Below are 15,418 nucleotides of genomic sequence, written 5' to 3'. Positions count from 1 at the left end.
ATCTTCTATCATTCTGGATTTTGTTATCTGAAATCAAAGGCTTTAAGATCATGCAATCAGCCATAAAAAGTGGGAGCACTTACTTAGGAGCAGAAGGACCCCTGGGCCATGTTCCATCTTCATTTTTCTGTTCTATCACTAACACCTGTAAATATGACACAATAAAAGAGTGTTTTTCCTTAACTCTGAAGTTAAGATAGCTTTAGAAGATTAGGTGAATACACTAAGAAACTAAAGTAACTCTGGGATTAAAGGACATAGTAGACAAGGTGAAGAGGTATTTGAATTTTGATTCCAAAGCTGGGCAATATAAATAGAATATAAATTCCTTGAGTTTAGGGAGTATATTTTCTATTTCTTTTCTATTTATAGGTTGTGACATAGTAAGTACCATGCAAAAAAACCCAGATGCTCAATAAAAGGTCAAAGTTGTTAAACATACTGATATATAAACTTAGCTATCATTACGCAAATCCTGGAAAATAGCCCCACAGATAATTCCAAATTACAGATCACACGTAATTTATTTGGGGCTTTAAAATTTGTCTTTATTTACGTTATCACTATGTAAATTATAGAATCTTTTAATGTATAAATGATAGAGTCACATTTGTGAGATTCAGACTCAAGTTCTTTATTGCAGCATGGTAAAGGCAGACAGAAATCAATTCTAATAAATGTAAAGTACAGGGCAAGCGAACTATGCTTTATTCTAAAACATGTCAGAATCCTCCCCCTTATCTGCCAGTCTAAAAAGCCTTTCTTCCAGTTTTTGCTATGGGTGAATCTGTGCAAAGAAGAAAAACTAAGCAAAAATAACTAAATTAGCAAAAGAAATATGTGATATATCAATACGTTAATAACCAAATTTCCATGGGAGAACTATAACATAGAAAACATGTCTTCAAGTAAACTCAAGCATTACAAATTGTGAATGCATCCTACATAATCACCTTCAACTCTTTTTCTTGAAATTGCAATTTTGTAACCTACTCTACATACTCTCAGTAAAATACTTTTGTGGACTGTATGTTTCAGGCCATTTGTAAGCTGGCATTTGGATCCTAATAATATAAAATGTAAGTCTGTTTCAGAGCACATACAACAAACATTAAAGCATCAATAAAAAAAAATTAATGGAACCAGGTTGTTGAGAGTATTCTAATTAAAATATAAAAGTTATCTTTAAGTGTTAATACTTCCTACATTCAAGGAACGTGTATGAAGTACATGTGTAGTATATAAAGAATAAGAGCACTCTACCTACTATCCTGATCTCTCCCTGATCATACTTTTCTCCCTTCCTATCATATACAATTTATCACTCTCCTCAATTTTCTGATATCATTCCGATATAATCATATATTCATATATTTTCATAGATTTATAAAACTGAATTTAGTAATTTTTAACTCCTGAAGTTTTTCTTTACTGCAACTTATAACTCTACAGACATCTATATATGAACTACACATAGAGAGAAAACATGTCTTGGCATTACAAATTTGAATATATGTATGTTTTGTTTTATATATATATATATACACACACACACACATATATATATATACACATACACATATGCACACACACACATATATATGTAACCTTCAGTCATTTGGAAGACTTAAATTAGTTATAAAATGAAAGACTTCAGTTATAAAAATTCCAAAATTATGCATTTAGTTATCATTGTTTATGGTTTGCTTTCCAATGGAAGGCCCTACAACTGAAGAATCAAACAAATATTTAAAGGTGAACCATAATATTTTAATTTCTAATAGTGTGTGTAGTTAAAATTTCATGTTTTACAACCAGATATTAATTTTGAAGGCCATCAGAAATGTTAATGCTCACTCCTTTATTCAAATATATTATTTTCTGAATAAAGTTTTGCTCATGGTTAAAACTTTCAAGAAGAAAACTATTTCAGAAACATTTCAAAATTGAATTAAGCTGAATGTGTGCATGCACACGTGCACACACACGCACACACTCTTTTAAGAGAGAGAGATAAGAATCGCCCATTTTGGGAGGCAAACTCTTCAATTATGTATCTTTGTTTCACTTTCTGATGTTTCAGTTTACTTTCAATTTCGGTAAAAATTTTAAAAAGTCCAGGACAATGTGAGTTCACTTATCATCAGTCAGAAAATAACTGTTTACAAAATCTGGAAAATTTAAAGCATGTTGTTTGAAACATCATTATTTCAAAAGATCAAATGTTCTTAAGGATATTTAAACTTGTTAAAATAATTTATCGTCAGCTGCAAGCTGATAAGTGCATTCCTATCAGGAACATCAAATTATTTAAATTGTCTAAGTCTCAGTTTTCTAGTGTACATGATGGATGGATCACAGCCATTACATGGGCTCGATCCTGGAAAACATTTAAAGAAATGATTCCATGTGTTTCAAATTGAACTCTTGGAGTTCAAGACTTATGGATGGTAACTCAGGAGTCAAAGAGGAAATTGGCCAAGGAGGGGAGTGCTGACTAACCAACAGAGTTCCAAATTCCTTATACCACCTTCAGTCAGGTTAACTCTGCTTTTAATTACAACACATGTTAGTTTCTGTAAGATTTCCCTTAAGACTATAGCTAAAATAAGTCTGAAAATTAATGTTTTTATAGCCCAATACATGACATACAGTAGACTTTTACTAAAAATTAATTTCTTCTGTTCTGAATTTTTTAACTTGGATCAAAATACCAATGTCAATAGTTATTTTTAATAAAACAGAACAAAATAAAACCCTCCATATATCAGAGCACCAGGCTCTGTGTTAGGTACTAAAAATAAAAACAAAAATAAATAGACACAAAGTCCAACTAAAACAAGGAACTCATAGTCTAGCTGGGAAGCTCAACATATAAATAAAGTACATAACGAATGACACAAAAGACCTATACATAAATCATTATAAAGTTAAGGGAATAATTTTTTCTCCAAAGTAGAAAACTCCTACACCTGAAATAGATACTGAGAAAAATAGACCAGGAAAGGCTGAAGAGATGACGTGACATTTGAATTGGAATCTGAAGGATGAAAGATCTGATCTGGTTAGACTACATGACAAAATGGAATGGTTAATTTGACTATTTTGATGTTTAAAAGGACTTTTTGCTGGATGGATGCAGGCATTGGGAAGAAGGGTATAACAGGCAGATGGAATAACACAAATGAAAACACAGGAGTTTGGAATAGGATAGTATGCTTAGAGAACTACAAGCAGTTCGGTTTGGTACTTGTCAGAGTACAAATCACAAGGCAAGGATAATGTAAGATGCTGGAAGACTAGCAAAAAGGTCAAACCTTGACTTGCATGCCGTGTTAAGTTGCCTGGACTTTAATTGTTAAGGAACCAGGAAAGGTTTATAAAAGGGAAACACTGAGGTTTTACATTTCAGAAAGAGTATTCTAACAGAAATATGAAAGACTGAGAGTGGATATGCAAAAGATTGGATGCAGAGGTATCTGTTAAGACACTACTGATAGGGCTGAGAATGGAATAGAGAGATTAATTCAAGAAATATTTAGAGGGTAGAAGCAGTAGGACTTGTTGACTGTGTCTAAACATCTTCATTTTTCAACACATTCATTTCTTTGGATTGTATCATAAAGAAGGACCAAATTGGGGGTTGATACCTTAGCAGAGGTTGGCAAACTACAGTTCACTTAGCTCACTGACTGCTTTTGTAAATGAAGCTTGTTGTTTACATATAGTCCATGACTACTTTGTTACTACAAAGGCAAAGTTGTAGTTGTGATAGAGACCATATGGCCTACTCAGCCAAAAATATTTACTATTTGATTCTTTACAGAAAGTTTGCTGACCTGTATTTTTAGCTGTTTTTCGATGGAAAATCATTTCTTTTTAAAAAGTAGGTTATTCTCAAGCTCAAGGAGGGAAGCAAAAGCTATTGCCAATGAACAGCAGGAACAGGGAAGAGATGAGTTAGAAAGAGGAAGCCAGAGAGAGTAGAACCCACTATAGATTGTCAAGATATTCATAAAGTTTGTGACTCCAAAAAGCTTCATGTATAGTATGCTTAAAATAAACAGTACTGCTAAACAATACCTGTCCTTGGTATAAACCAGCATCCTGAATGGTGCTGTCTGGTTTATTCAGTGGTTCAAATGTATTACTCATGTATTTGTTCCACAATCTGGTCTCCTTTTCATCTGGAATATTGAAGATTTTTCTTATTTCTTTTTCAATTGTATCTAGATTTAAGGAGGAAAGATATATAAATATAATACATATTTTAAAATATACCACATAGAGCTAAGTGCTCACCAGCATAAAAATCCTAAATTTAAAATACTGATATAATAGCAAGAATAGGTGAACAAATATGTAGGACATATATAAAGAACAAAAAAGATAAGACCGATGTGTTTTTTTACAAACAAAATGGTAATTATAATTCTGACAGATAATTACTTGGGAAAACAAAGATCTCACAAGGTAGAAAAATTTAATCATGTAACACTCCAGTATAATTTATATTATACAGGATGAAGTTTAACTTTTTACACATTATAAATTCAATGTATTTTTCTGATGATATGATGGACTCAGAAGAAGTATGAGTCACAGATGCTACAGATAGAAAATTTTATTTTTAATTGTAACATAACCAATTTTAGGATAATTTATATTAAATTGAATATAACTTACAGTTTGAATAGTTCACTAAAATTAAACAGAATAAATGGACACAAAGGAAAGTGCCTTCTTGAAGGAATGTCTGTATTAGTAAAAATATCTTGTTTTCATAGTAAAGCCATATATTTTCCTTACTTCTAAATCAATTACGTGAGTAGAAAAAGTATTTTTAACCTGGAGCAGCTTAACCTGCTATACAACAGGAGTCCCCACATATGAGAGTAGAGATGTAATTAAATTTCAGTGCCATACAGTTAAATGAATCTTTAAAATTTTTAAACATGAGAGATTATTAGAAAATAGCATTAAAACTATTGAATTCTGGTCAGTAACTTGCCTACCTTAGACTCATGAAAAGTGTAAAATATCTTATGACATATGAAGAAATATATAATACTTCTACATTTTAGAGTACCTGGCTAGCTTTGGGAAGAAATTATTTATAAAACACTAAACCTATTAATACATGTTCTCTGAAGAACTATAAAAACCTATACCTATCCTACTTCATTAATTTTAGTCTAATAATATTGTTTATGCTCTACTTAGCTAAAATTCATTAATAGTCTTATAGTCAAATGAGATTTTGATCAAGGCTTTAAATAAACAGGAAATCTTACAGTGTATCTCAAAACTTGGTGCAAATTAGCTAGAATATTTAAATAATTACACAAAATAAATATACTAACAGTACTGCTTTCTATTTTGGTGGGTTGGTCTTTTTCCTTTTTGTTCTTTTTATTGAAATATAAATATATAACAGAAAAATTCACAAGTCATCAGTATATAATGATAGATTTCCAAAGTGGATACACCCCGTAACTAGCATCCATATCAAGAAACAGAACATTACCTAGGAAGGAGGGTAGAGGAAGAAGCTGAGGAAGGGAGGTCATTTTCGTCTTTCTATAAAACTAAGTGCTCTTTTTCCTGATTGCATAAATAATTCTTGCTCATTGCAAAAATTCAGGAAATACAAACACCACTGTTAACATTTTGTTATTTCTTCTTTCAGACCTTTATCTGTTAATACACAGATACATAATACAATACATGGAGACACATATGGGAATTTCCTCTTCAATGAGTTCTGCAATCTACTCACACATAGGGGAAGAACATTAAAGACAGAAGAAAGGACTGCAAAGGCCCTGAGATAAGAATGCATTTGGCATGTTTCAGAATACTGTGGTGCAGCAGTGTGGCTGAAGTGAAATGAGCAAGGTGGAAATGGATTATATAGAATCTTGTGAGCTATGAGAATATACTATTTTATCTGAGTCAAGGGTAGGAGACTAGGCTACTGAAGCAATCAAAACCAAGGGAGAAGCAATGTTAAGTGGTCAGAATGAGAACAGATTCTGAAGGAACTGCTTAGAAGATACACTGCTTAGATTACATGCAGGGCATGAAACAAAAGAGAATCTGAATGATTCCAAGGTTTTGAGCCTGAGCAACTGGAAGAATACAAGTGGGGACTACTCAGATGGGGAAGAATGACAGGGTAGCAGGTTTTTTGGGGGGAAGGGACAGACTTTAGTTTTGTACATGTTATATATTGAGATTCCTATCAGGCAGAAGTGAAGTTAGGGAATGATTAAAACTGGAATTAAGGGAGAGTTTTGGGTAGGAGATATAAATTCAAAAGATATTGATACACAGAAAGTATGTGAAGTCAGGGCACAGAAGGAAATCACCAAAGAAATGGGGAAATCCAAGGACTAAGCATGGTAATACCCTGCTGTTTTGAGATCAGAAATATGAAGAGGATCTTTTCAGATTCTCTGAGAAGATGCAAGCAGTGAGAACTTGTGCCCTGGAAGCCATGTAAAAAGGAAATATTTGTAAATGGAGAAGTGAGTATGTATATTAATTTTTGCTGGCAGGTTAAGAAAATGGAAGACTGATATTACCATCAGGTTTATCAATGTAGAAGTAGAGACCATCATAGCAGCAGTGCCAAGGGATTGGTAGGTCTGAAGGTCTGATGCAGCAGAGTCAAGTGAGAATGGGAACAGAGTAAGTGGTATCTAGAAAGCAGGATGCTCACATTGAGATTCACCAGGTGCAGCTACAGATAACGACAATCTAGGGTATAACTAGGGAATTAATGCCTCAAATTGGATACAGATTAAAGGTCACTTGAGAATGTCAAGGTATTGAGAGGGTGTGTAGACTTTTCCACATATGAATCTGACTGTGTCAGGCAGTTAATAAAAAGCATAGAGGTAGAAAAATTATTACCTCATATAATAAAAACAAAATTGTTGTGACAAACATTTCTAGTAAGAATATTTAATAAAGTTAAGCAATTCTATTAATAAATTTTATAGAAACAAAGTACTTTTCAATAAATTTTATAACAAACATTGTTTTTTCCAGTGTATTCGTAAAGAAAAAATAAAAACCAAACTTTATGTTTCTTATTGGAACATTTTCTATATCCAAATATGTCAATTTAAGGAGAAAAATACTCAAAGGCAAGGCATTTTGGCTCTGAATGAAGTAAATTATTTAGATCCTGCCTGTGGCTACTATCATTATTATTATAAGTCAGTGTAAATAGTAGTGGCTGAAAATGAGTTTTGATTTGGCAAAACCAGAAAACAAATACTTCTATTTCTTAATTCTATTTACATAGCATATAGCTATATTTTATGGACATATATATTTGGATCATTTTTAATCAAGATGAGACCACAAGGGAAAAATATACATCCCATATTTCCTTTCTTATTATCCAAATTTTTTTTTATCATTTCAAAACTTACTTCCTTTAGAAAAACAAAATCAGCCCAATTAACCCTTGCACAGATTATATAACTCAATAATTAAGAAATGAGACTGTGTCCAGTTAGAATATTTTCACTTGGAACCAGGGTGATCCTAAGTAAGTCTTTTAACCTTTCTTAGCCCCAACTTCATCATCTATACAATGAAGATAAAGTATTGCTGAGGTTTAAAAAGAAATTTCCTACAAAGTGCCAAAAACATAGTCCCACAACTGCTAACTACTATGATAACTATTTTATCAGGTCTCTAAAATTCCCAGTTTAATTTTAATTTTTGTGAAGGTTTTACAAAATTTCAGTTTTTGTAAAACCTTTTGCTTAGAGAGCAAACTTGCTCAAGTACAGATTACTGAACTTTAAAAACTAAGACCTACAGTAAGAAATCGTGGCCCTATATACACGTGTTGTTTTCTATTGTGATATTTTCTGTTCCATTCTTTTCACTCCCAAACTACTTATACCACCCAGAGTATTGACAAACATGCTCTAATACAGTAAGAAACTTTGGCTGTACAAAAATTCAGGTCACTTACAATTTTAAGGTATATATCCAATGTATGTAGCATTTTAAAGTATTAGTATGTTGATTAAAATCTATACAAATCATAAACTTTTTGAAGCAGATTCTTTATAAATGATTTAACTCCATAAGACAAATTCTTATGTAGTACTTAATATGAGAACTCCCCACTGCTTGTACTGAAATCAGAAATTAAACCAGCTGATCTTCATATAATGAGCTTAAAAATATTATTCCGTGAACTAATGTTCTAAAATAAGATTTCTTTTATAAATATTTTTTTAATTTTAATTTTTAAAATGTTTATTTATTTTTGAGAGGGAGAGAGACAGAGCTTGAGCAGGGAAGGGGTAGAGAGAGGAAGACAAAGAACCTGAAGCAGGCTCCAGGCTCTGAGCGGTCAGCCTAGGGGCCCGATATGGGGCTCCAACTCATGAACCACGACCATGACCTGAGCCGAAGTCAGATGCTTAATCAACTGAGCCACCCAGGTGCCTCTCTAAAAGTAAGATTTCTGATTGTCCCATATTTATACATAATTTTTCTACAGAAATAAGCTAAGGAGAAAAGGAAATACCAAACTCTAGTTTAAAATAACTAGAAAACATTATCTGTATAGTAGCTTCTCATTTATATTCCAACTAGCTGAACATTTCAGACATTATTTAATTTCAATAGACTACCCTTATTAGACTTTAGAGTCTTACTCTGCATATTTTAATATGATTAATGCAATTTTATGTATATTGATAACTTAAAAAATTTTTTTTGAATGTTTTTATTTTTGAGAGAGAGAGACAGAGCGTGAGTGGGCAGGAGCAGAGAGAGAGGGGAGACACAGAATCCAAAGCAGGGTCCAGGCTCTGAGCTGTCAGCACAGAGCCCGATGCAGGGCTTGAACCCATGAACTGTGAGATCATGACCTGAGCCGAAGTTAGTCGCTTAACTGACTGAGCCACCCAGGTGCCCCTATATTTGATAACTTTCAGTTTTTCATATACAGAAGAAATGTTTTATTTTCCTGAATATGTTCCACAAATCTAGAAGTTCAAAAGTCAACTAATTGTACATATTAGTATAATAAAATGACATTTACATATGGAATTCTTACTATTTTAAGTATTCATTGTATTTTTTTAAAGTTTGATTTTGAGAGAGAGAGAGCACATGCACATGCAAGCAAAGGAGGGGCAGAGAGAGAATCTCAAGCAGACTCTGCACTGCAGCACAGAGCCCGACGCAAGGCTCAATCTCGCAAACCGTAAGATCATGACCTGAGCTAAAATCAAAAGTCAGATGCTTAACCAACTGAGCCACAGGCACCCCTTAAGCATTTATTTCAGAAAGATGACTTAATGAGTTTACTAAATTGCATCACAAGCTTATAAATGTTCTAGGTAAATAAAGAGGGGGAAAACAGAAAATCCATACATAATATCATATTTGTAAAAACATGAGGATTAACCAAGCACTAGGTATTGAAGAATGGTGTTATTTCATGGAAAATACAGTTTTAAAAGTATGTTCTGCTGTGAAATGGGTAAGTGGTGAAAGTCAAATATACTTGTGAAATTCAGAAATATTTTTATTTGCTTTTAACAAAAGTATACTTAATGACTGGTTTCAACAAAGAAAGCTATACATAAATTTGCAATTTTTTTTTTTTTTTTGGCTGAGAAGTTCTGTTCATTAATTGCTATGTTTCCACTGTCTGTCTACATTTTCCAACAAGATCAATATTACCATTCATCTTGCTTTCCAATAACTTTATTATAAAATAACTACCTTCTATAATTTTTATTTTGAGCTGTGTTCTATGAACTACAATTTTGTTATTAAATCCATAATCATTTATTTAAAAAATATCTTATTCAACATAGTCTGACCTTAAATTAAAATGTGACTTTAAAATACAATAAAAAATTGCATATATTTTAATACGCACTTATATGTGTAGATATATAAATATATAATGATATGTAGATATATAAATATACAGAGGGAGTTGGGTACACTTGAGACTATAATTTCCTAATCCACTCATTGTTAAACAAGAAAAAAATTAACGTATCATAAAAATGCTAACTCTACTAAGCCTACTGCCTTATTTAAGCAGCTACTTAATTGTATTTAAAGTCCAAAGAATAAACAGGAAAAAAGAAAATAAACAGTTGTCATTTTCCATGTTAAGTAACAGTTTCCATGTTACTTACAGTTCTCTACTTTAATTTATACTCACGTTACAAACATGGTATGTATTTTTTCAAATGCTAAATTAAAACAGTAATTATTTCATTTTTTTAAGTAAAATAACACAAATAATAAACTCATCTAATAATGTAAACTAGATCTAGACATGATAAATGATTCAACTCTAGGCTAAGATTTGTTGCCTCAAGCTTGGAAATCTGTAATGTTTAAGTGTAAACCTTAAAAAAGTTATCATCCTAGAAGCATATAAGAAATAGAATTACAGTTAAATTTCTAATAGCAATGGACAGGATGTTGCATACCTATTGTGTCAGCTTTGCTAAATCTTCGAGTTACAACATTGTTCATGTTTCCATTTTCACAGAGCTTCAATTCTGTGAGATATACTTCTACTTTGCAGTGCTTTACAAACATACCCTGTTCAACCACCTAAAAACCAAAGGAAATCAGTTAGCCAAAGCTCAATATATTTCACTGTCTCTAACAGCAATCAATATATACCTCTAAAGAGGCTTTCGAAAAAAACTACGGATCTCCAATGAAAAACATCTATTAAGAACTGTCAATATAAAATAAAAGATACTAGATAGTTTGAAAAGCAAGAAACATATTTGGAAATTTTAATATTTAACAGAATATGAATAATCATTTTAGACATTAACTGGTAGTTTGGAAAGGCATTTACTGATCTATGAAGATATTTTGGTATACTATAAATAATACATTCAATATTTATGAGAAAGTTTACCCCAAATGTAAATACAGTTCTGATTAATTATCCAGACCTACTTCTAGCTTTTAGTACTTGAGCTCTAGCAGAAAACCTTTAAATATGTTAAGTTTTATAAAATCTCAGTTAGCAACAGCTAACTCTATATGTTAATTCACTCTATATGTTAAATCTTTTAAAATAACTCCAAATTACTGCTGCCAAAATATTCAGCTATGGTCTGTAACTGATACGTTAGTTTTCCATCCTAAGATGACTTTGTTTGACCTTTATATACGCCCTTAGTAATTCTATTCAACAAATGGAAAAAAAAAGCTGCTAAACATGCAAGCAACAAAGCAAAAAAGGAGTAAAAAAAAAATATATATATATATATATATATATTAGGGTCACCTTTTAAATAAGTGTATTTCCTTTTGATCTTCTAAAGGTTAACTGTAGGATTTCAGTCATGAATACTGTTTCTGAAAATAGTAATTGGCCTGATATGTGATACATTAGACAAATATGGCAAAAGGGAGGCTCCAAAAGACTGTTGTACTCACAAGCTTAGCATCAGTTCAGTAAAGGACTTACAAATTTGTCTTTCACTTGCAGGGAAGTTGTTTTAGATCAACAAATTCAAATGTAGCTTAGCTAATATTTAATGTCCAATCCAACACTAATTTTTATGATACTCTTGCATTTATATTCTCTTAATTATACTTGTTATATTCATATTTCTAAAACAGGCCAACAGCATGCATCTCTCCATCTTTTAATTTTACAAACTTACAGTCTCTTAACGAAATTTGTTTTAAATTCCTTTTGCTTATTTATTTTGAGGTTAAGAATGTAACAAAAGATACCATATCATTTAATTTTATAGGATTACTGGTAGCTATATTTAAGAGGAAAAATTAGAAATCAAATATTCCTGTCAATCAGAAATTTCCACTCTGGGACTCTAGTATCTGAGTGAGAATCCTAAAATAGTATTAATACTAACCATTGGCAGATTGCTAAAACTGAGGTGGCTATAGGCCTCATTTTTAGGAGGGAAAAATGGAATGACCAATAATAGAATAGGGTAATAGGATAACAAAACAGGATAAAATAACAAAAAAGAAAATCCCTCATTATGATTTATATTGAGATATATTTTCTTCTAAATAAGCCTATTCTTTAAAAAAATGAGAATTAATTTTAGTAATACCAATAGATATTTTCCTGGAAAGAATCTGGTGATTCAACTATCAGAAACTCATTGTAAACAATGAAAACAAAACACCAAGATTATTTCAAAATCCACTTTATTGGGTTTCAGGATTTTTCTCGTCATTTTTTTTCTTTTCTCCAAAACTATCTTATATTATTAAAACCCTCATCATCAGTACTCAAAATACTACTGTTATATTTTACTTCCAAAAGTAGTGTAATAAAAAGATGTTCTTTTAAATAAATGTGAGTTTGTCCTCTCAACTGTTTTTATTTGAAAGAACCATACTATATGAATAATTAAAGCTTGAATACAGTAGCTCCACGGCAGAGAAAAATAATTAACATATTTATGTATGTGTTATTACGGTTTTATGTACATTATTTATTTACATAACATCTTATTTATATTTATTTATATAAAGTCTACTGCCTTATTAAAAATGCACAGAAAATAACCATTTAAAATAATGACTATGAAGACTGCGCAACAGGAAGAAACAGGCTCATAAAAAACAAGGTATAAAGTTATATTTACCTAATTATTATAAACATTAAAATATATATTTGAAATTAAGACTGGAATGTGAATATTCAAAAGCAGTAGTTATGTTTCAGAATTAGAGATAACCACGGAAACATTTTTTTCTAAGTGAATTATGTTATATTAATATGAATAAGAAGGAAATACAAGATGAAATCTGGCTCCCTGTCCAAAATTTAAAACTTATGGCTAAATAAAAGTAATTCCATTAATTGATATCCACAACAAAGGTAAAATCTCTTTACTAGTGAGGGAAATAAAAATTTATATTGAATTAAAATAAATATAATTTCCATTTGTTCATTTTGCTGTGAATATCAGCATTTTCCCCCCTTTGCAAACAGCAAGTGATTTCTAAGGAAATCTGGTATCTAAAACAAGTTGATAATATGGCCTAATGGACACATTTACTATTTTTGAGTTGGCTGCATTCATTTTTGTAGCACTTACTGAGTACTATGCTTATCCTAGTGGTAAAAACAGACAAGTAGTGAAGTCTAACAAAATTTCAAAATCATACATATTAATACATAAAAAAATCCTACATATGATATTCCATCCACAAATATTTCAGGACTTATTTCTTCAAAAACAAGAAAACAAGGACTCAGGACCATAATACCACATCACACCTAAAAAAACTTTAAAACTAGGGGCGCCTGGGTGGCTCAGGTCATGATCTCATGGCTCATGAGTTCGAGCCCCACATTGGGCTTTGTGCTGACAGCCCACAGTCTGGAGCCTGCTTCCAATTCTGTGTTTCCCTCTCTCTGTCCCTCCTCTACTTAGACTCTGCTTCACTCTCTCTCTCTCAAAATGAATAAACATTAAAAAAATTAAAAAAAAAAAACTTTAAAACGAATCTTTCATATCAAATATCCAGTCAATATTCAAACTGCCCCTACTGTTTCATTTTTAATATACTGTTTGAATCAGGATCCAAATCAAGTCCATACACAAAAGTCTCTAAAATGTCTTTTAACTGCAAGTTCACCATGCATTTTTTTATTCTTGCAATTTTTAGTAAAACTACTTCATATTCTTGCAATATTCAGTAAAACTACTTCAATGAGATACATTCTAAATAAGATGCATAGTTATCTAGTTGCCCCTCTTTTTGTGATGTTGGTAGGCATTAATTAACCAGTGCTGAGATCAGGGATGGGGAAACTATGACCCCACAGGCTACATCTACATCTGACTTGCTATCTATTTTTGTATAACATTCTACTAGAACATAGTCATGCACATTCACTTATATATCATCTATGAGTGCAACCAAAACAGCAGAGATGAATACCTTCCAGAGACTACCATGGCTTGCAAATATTTACTATCTGCTCTTTACAGAAAAAGTTTGGTGACACCACCCCCCACCCCAAGCATTATTTTATTTTTGATCAGTCTTGCCTGGACTCATCTTTATTTTACTGATCTAATTTTACTGTTCTTTATGAGCCAACTTTGTTCATTTAATATAGGTTTTTTTTCTATCTTATGTTATTGTCTCTTGATTAGGCTTAATTTCCTTTTCATAACTCCTTGAGACAAAAGATTTTGACTTCTTTTCTAATATAAGTATTTAAGCTAGCACATTCTAAGAATGGCTTTAGTCATTCTTTCATGTTGTGTTATTATTATTCAGTTTAAAATGTTTAATTTTATTTTGTATTTCTTCTTTAAGGATTACTTTACAAGTACAATGTTCCATTTCTAGACAGCTAGGAGATTATCTAGTTACCTTTTTGTTACCAACTTCTAAATTCCACTGGGGACAGAAGTCACTGAATAATTTCTAACATTAGAAGTGCATTGGAATTTGCTTGATGGCCCCGCATATGGTCAATTTTGGTAAAAATTCCACTCAGGAAGAATCTGTATTCTGCACTAAGTGCAATGCATGTCAATTAGGTCATGCTGTTCAACCACGTTGTTCAAATCTGCTTCCAAGCTCAATCATGTGGTTGCTGGCAGTTCTCAGAACCTCTCCAGCTGCTGGCAGAGAATTTAACTCCTCATTATGTGAGTGCCTCTATAGGCTGCCTGCATGGCAATATGGCTTCACTCAGAGTGACTGATCCGAGAGAGTGAGCGAGTGAGTGAGCGAGCGAGGGAGGGAGGGAGAGAGTGACAGAGAGCACACGCGTGAGTGCACACACAAAAGAGCACTTCCCAAGTTAGAAACACCAGTTATCTTTTCTTTTAGAAACTAATCCCAGAAGTGACATACTATCACTTCTGCCATATTTTACTGGTCACACAGACTAACTTTGGTACAACGTGGGAGATTACACAAGAGTATATAAGTAACAGGAGGTGGCAGTCACTGAGAAGCTTTTTGAGGCTGGCTACCACAGTCCACTCTCTGGCTCCCAGTAAGTCACAGTCCCTCCCTACAACATGCAAAATGCATTTACTCCCTGCAATGCCCCCATTAGTATCACCCGATTATAATATCAACTCAAAGTTTAGAAACTTGTCATCTATATCGGATCCAGGTATGGATAAGGCCTTGGATATAGTTTCTTAAACATCTTGGGTATAGTTCCTCTTTATCTATAATCCTGTGAACTACGATATAAGTTTTCTGCCTACCATACACCCTAAATAAAATGGTGGGGCATACAGAAGACAATTTTTTAGATATTCCTGTTAAAAGGGATGGGGATGGGGTGGGGAGAAAAACAAAGGAGTCAACGGTCCATGGAAATTCTGAAATCCACCTTGATCAGGGCCTGAAAATGACTCTT

At 32.3% G+C, this 15,418-nt stretch overlaps 1 protein-coding gene across 5 annotated transcripts in view; it reads right to left on the bottom strand.

Moving 5' to 3' along the window:
• The window catches only part of USP15 (ubiquitin specific peptidase 15), a 117,582-nt gene that overhangs the window by 67,958 nt on the left and 34,206 nt on the right, over positions 1-15,418 (bottom strand). For all 5 annotated transcript variants that reach the window (XR_008300300.1, XM_027071360.2, XM_027071361.2 and 2 more), the window contains exons 4-6: positions 10,500-10,626; positions 4,084-4,229; positions 84-145 (exon numbers count right to left, since the gene is read on the bottom strand). Coding sequence is in view for 4 of the 5 variants with exons in the window: in XM_027071360.2 (XP_026927161.1) it covers positions 84-145; positions 4,084-4,229; positions 10,500-10,626 (335 nt within the window). In the remaining variant the exon portion in view is untranslated. The remainder of the gene's footprint in view (positions 1-83; positions 146-4,083; positions 4,230-10,499; positions 10,627-15,418) is intronic.

The sequence above is a fragment of the Acinonyx jubatus genome, chromosome B4 (genome assembly GCF_027475565.1).
Source record: "Acinonyx jubatus isolate Ajub_Pintada_27869175 chromosome B4, VMU_Ajub_asm_v1.0, whole genome shotgun sequence".
In the NCBI taxonomy this organism is placed as follows: Eukaryota; Metazoa; Chordata; class Mammalia; order Carnivora; family Felidae; genus Acinonyx; species Acinonyx jubatus.
This window is presented reverse-complemented; position numbering and strand designations above follow the sequence as displayed.